This window comes from Triticum urartu, chromosome 7A, assembly GCF_056163025.1.
Source record: "Triticum urartu cultivar PI428250 chromosome 7A, HENAU_Tu73, whole genome shotgun sequence".
NCBI lineage: Eukaryota > Viridiplantae > Streptophyta > Magnoliopsida > Poales > Poaceae > Triticum > Triticum urartu.
The window spans coordinates 104617439-104622354 of record NC_141879.1 but is presented as its reverse complement, the minus strand read 5'-3'; the positions used below and the strand labels follow the sequence as shown (position 1 = coordinate 104622354).

The 4916-nt window shown below is 40.9% G+C and overlaps 1 protein-coding gene across 1 annotated transcript; it reads left to right on the top strand.

Moving 5' to 3' along the window:
* Positions 1–917: 917 nt before the first annotated feature.
* On the top strand, positions 918–4445 carry LOC147958312 (uncharacterized). The gene is made up of 4 exons (XM_087533240.1): positions 918–938; positions 3173–3265; positions 3369–3663; positions 4318–4445. Exons 1-4 carry the CDS (start codon positions 918–920, stop codon positions 4443–4445), a joined length of 537 nt encoding a protein of 178 aa, XP_087389366.1.
* Positions 4446–4916: the final 471 nt, after the last annotated feature.

The window sequence follows — 4916 nt, the reverse complement described above, 5'->3', positions numbered from 1 at the left end:
CGGGGCCGACCGGTGAGCAGGAGGCCGGGGACGGGGTGGCGTCGACATGGTCCATGACGGCAGGGGCGGTCTGGGCGGCGAGGTGGTGCAGAGCACGACGAGGAGGAGTCGAGGACGAATCGGTCCGGTGTGGACGGATCTGAGCGGCGCCGCGGGGAGACGGCGATGGCGTCGAGCGCCCCCGATCCCGATTTGGATCGAGGAGGGGGCGGAGGGGGAGTGGGACGAGTAGGGTGGGCGTAGTGGGGTAGTGCGGTTAGGGTTTCGGGTGGAGTGGGGGATAAGGAGGAGTGGGGTGGGCCTCCTGGTTGGCGTAGAGGCCAACTGGGCCGGGGTCCAGCGGGGGAGGGGGGTTTTCTCTTTTATTTTTGTTTGCTTTCCTTTTATATTTTGTTTATTCTCTGTTCTTTTCTGCTATAATTTTATATTTTAAATACATTAGTTTTATAAAACGGAGACACTAAAAATCAGTCGACTGAGACTTTGTGAAGTCTCAGTCGACGGGCCAGCCGTCCGATCTTCAGCTGCTTGTAGATTCGCGCTGGGGCACTTTGTTCTTAGTTTTCGGCCTGTCTAAGGCATGGACCGGCCCGCTTTGTTTTTTTCCCGCCGTATGCGCGCCCCCCAGAGCGAGTGCTGCTGATGGGCTGGGGCTGGGTTGTGCCCGTTCTTTTTTTCTGTGTTTTTTGTTTTTTTCAGGCCGCATTAAAGTGAAGAAGGGGAAGCGACCAGCCTTTTTTTTTGAGAAAGGGAAGCGACCAGCCCGTGGTTATTAAGCAGAGGGGGCGAGCAATCAGAGCTCATTTACTCATCATCTCTCCCCATTCTCTCAGTCTCAAATCGAAGAACGCTGCAGGGGGGAGAAGAGAGGCCGAGCTCTGAAGATCGGCGTGCTACAGAGGCTCAACGAGAGAGAAATGGCGGGCGCTGCTGATAGAGTGAGTTTCCCCCTACTTTTTTCTCCATCTTTTTTCATTTCTTTATTTGTTTTTGTTCTTTGATGGTGATATACCTCAGATCTGAAGAGGTTAGGGGTAGTTGTTTGCAAAGTTTAATAGCTTCAACTCTATAATCGACTCTTTTAGTTATTTTTCTTGTGTCCTTATTGTTCAAGCAGCCAATAGATTGAACACGAAAATCAATCCCCACCAGTGTGTTTGCGCACCAAAATGCAGCACCCCTACTTCAGTTTTCTCTCTAGGGTTCACCTATGTGTGCCAAAATTACCATTCATAGAGAGATCCGAGCGCAAGAGACTAGTTTTAAATGTTAGAGTAACGACTAAGGTGCCAATGTTTTTTTGTTCAATGTTAGAGCAACGACTGAGGTGCCAGTGTTTTTGCTCGAGCGGAGCCCAATTTCTCATTGCCCCGAAATGAAGGATTCCCCTTTTTCTTGGGCAGTTTTCGATGTGTCTAATCGGAAATGAAGTGGCCATTTTTTTTTGAAGTAGATTGTGAGCGATTTTTGAAGTAGCTGCTGTCATGTTCCAAGCACCTCTGTTTTTTGTAAAGCTGATAAACAGATCTGATTGTTTTCACCAACTGAACCCAGCTCTAACCAAAGTGTGCGCACACACAGAGCAACCTAACTTGTGCATGGAAATTTTTCAACGAGGCTCCTTTTGACAAAAAGAAGAAGAAGGGAACAGAAGGATTTCTCGTCTTTTCATGTCTGTTACTTCAGGCGTTTTCCATATGAAGTTCAGTTAGTCTAGTACTTTTCTGCTTCTTCAGATGTAAAGCCAAGTAATTTGTAGTTCTTTAGTCTGAAGTTCTGCTGAAGATGTACATGAATGCATATTCATTTTTTGTACGCTTCTTTTTAGCAAATAAATTGTATTTAGACACTAAATTTGTTAACAACACATGAACTAGTGATTACAGTATAGGCAGGGTATTGATATCTGACACCATGAACACTACTTGTTTGTTGTGTTTGTGCAAAAAATGCCCTTTTTAGAGAATGAACCAGGCAGGAGAACCGTTGTAGCTGCTTACTCATTGACGCACTAGAAAATCCAGCCACTCACTCTGGCTGGCTTTGAGGCACTACTAGATTAGAGGGGGATTGGGGTCGTTTTTTGTTTGTATCAAGTGTAAATTAATAGTTTCAACCATATAATCGCCTCCATGATTTTTTAGACATCTTTTTCGTGTCATTTTTTCTTCAAGCACTGGTATGTAGGGGGGCGCCCTTTTTTGTGTGTGATTTTTTATCTTCAGATCTTCTGCTGAAACCTTTTGTGAATCAGTAGGATGCTGATACCATTTTTTTCTCTGGGAAAACAAGAGGATGATTACGGAACCTATCATTTAGCTGTAGCATGTTTTCTTTTTATTTATTTTTATTTTTTTGTTGAAACCCTATGAATCAGTAGCATGTTTAATATTTTTATTTTTCTCTGGAATCAAATGATAAATGATTAACTGAACTTATCTATCTAGGAGTGGCATGTTTATTTTGTTTTTGTATCAACTTTTTGATTAGTAGTTTCAAGCAGAGAATCGCTCCCAGAGTACTTCTGCGGCACTGATTAGAACTAGTAATAAAGCCTAGTAGCTATAATAGTGATTAGTATCTTTTTTGTTTATATACTGGAAGTAGTACTAGTAGCACCACCATTTTTCTATGTAGGTACATTTTAGTTTCAGAGGTTAAACTCATGACCATCACAGGAGTATTCTTTGATCTGTCGAGTAGCAAAAAATGAAATATCTTAGCCTAGATTAGCATTGTTTTCTGAATTAATTTAGTCACAAAAACGTATTAAAAAGCAAGATTTTTGTCATTTGGGGGGGCAGTTTTTAATTTCAGGAACCTGAACGGACCCTGTGTGAAGCTATTCGAAACTATTTTTTGTTTGTAATTCCTTTTTTTCAGAAGAGTGTAATAGTAACCACATGTACAACAATACTTTCGTTTCTTCTCTTTTCCCGAAACTTGAACCACTAGTCTTTTTACAGCAGAAGTACCTTTTGTTTTGGTTGTACCATCGGGTAAGCATGGTTTTTGGGCTTTTTCGCAGTCAATAAAGCTGTATGAATACATTGTGAATATATATATGTTTCTGAGGTCAAAGAATGACACTGTAAAGTGTTTTTTTAGTGGGTTGTCCATTCTAATTTATTTTTATTTTATTTTTTGCTTTTCCTTTTTTGGATGTGTACAGGGGGTTTGTGGAGTTTGTTTCAGCCATTGCAAGTATGAGACCGAGGGAAGCGGTTTCAACATGTTTGCATGGGAGGAGTTCAAGAATGCAGGAGTAACTCACTCCTAACCTTTTTTTACTAATGTCATCACACTTTGTCATAACTTTTTCCCTTGACATCACTCCTAACTTTTTTGGTTTTTTTTGTTCAAATCAGGTTGTGCCCTGCAATGAAAGGGCCCGTTTCAACAATGTGACAGGAGAGAAAGTGACGTTTTTGGCAAACCAACGGGCATACACTGTAAAGTGTTACAAGGGTCACAGAAAGAGCGCTATGTATGGGAGAGGTTGGAGGAAGTTCTATGAAGACAACAAGCTAGGAAAGGGTCAGATGGTGGTGTTATTCCTGGATCAACCTTCGCCTATGGCATCTATTTTGTGGTTCCAAGTGGGCAACGACTCCGAAGATGAACAGCCTATGGAGGAGGGTGATCCCATTGAAGATTCAGACTCAGATAATGAGGATGGAGGAGCTTCAAGTGATGATGGTGAAGGCATTGTTCGCACTAGGGGCTTTTGCTTAATGAGAGAGAGGATTTTCAGCTACAAGGGCTGCTGCCTCTCAGTGATGATTTCATCGGGTTTGCTTTTGTTCACCGCCTCACAAGGACAGACATTTGCTTGGGCATGATGGTATGTATCTCTTTTTCTTCCTTTTTCTTTTTTTGTATGGTATGCTCCAGGCATATATATGTGAACACATAATGCAAATATGATTCCTTGAAAGAGAAGGGGCAGGGTAATATGGATTCTAAAACCAAAAATTGCATAAGTAAAAATATAAGATTTTTTTGTAGGAGTTTTTAGTATCTGCAAGCATGTTTTGAACATGTATTCATGTTCAGTTTTTTTCCCAGTACACTCTTTTCAAAGCAAAAATAATGTGAATTGTTTTTAGCTGTTTTTTAAATTATTCAAAGACCAAACAAAAGTTTGATTGTTTTTGATATAAACACTCATTTTTCTGTGCTTGTTTGTGAAAATACCCAAGAAAGTTGCTGCTGCCACGCTGTTTGAAGAACAGGGGGTTGTTGGTATTTCTGTGGATGGTGGGAGATTCAAAAAAATCTCATACAGAACTGCTGATGATGGCCGCATTGTGTTTGACAGCAAGAAGTGGAAAGACTTCGCAGCTAGCAGAGGACTCAAAGTCAACACAACTATTCTTATTGGCTTCAAGAGCAGCGAGAGGGATGATTTCCATGTCCTGGTTATCTTGAAGAAGCTTGGCTAGGCGCCAGCCACAGCAACTGACGACAAGCAGAGTTGTGTCTATAATACTCATCTTTTGGGTATATCTATATATTTTCGGTCTCGAAGTCTGTATGATGAACTTTTTTCATTTTTATGCCATGCCGAACCTGTCAATGTAGTTTCCATTTTCTTATGTGTCCACCGAACAATGCGGCTTGAATAATATATGATGGGAACCCTTTTCTACATTATATTCAAGTTTTCACCTAAGTTTTTTTTGTTGATTTTTTCAGTAACTATACATATACTTTTTAATTTATGTGTACATGCTTTTTTTTAAATGTCAAAACGTGTGCTTCTGTGTTCGTTTCAAGGACACCAGACTTCCTCTATACATGTCATTTTTTTCCACGCTATCCAACTAGCTTATGTGTTTTTAATTGAACTTTATTGATTTTTTTAAGCCTGTGCGCGATCTATTTTTGCTTGCATGTCTTTTTTATAAAATGAT

Excerpts from the sequence above, each read along its gene's own strand:
- LOC147958312 (XM_087533240.1), top strand. The coding sequence starts at position 918 with ATGGCGGGCGCTGCTGATAGA. Across the intron at positions 939-3,172 it reads TGGCGGGCGCTGCTGATAGA|GGGGTTTGTGGAGTTTGTTT; the intron begins GTGAGTTTCCCC and ends GGATGTGTACAG. Across the intron at positions 3,664-4,317 it reads TCCCATTGAAGATTCAGACT|ACAGCAAGAAGTGGAAAGAC; the intron begins CAGATAATGAGG and ends GCATTGTGTTTG.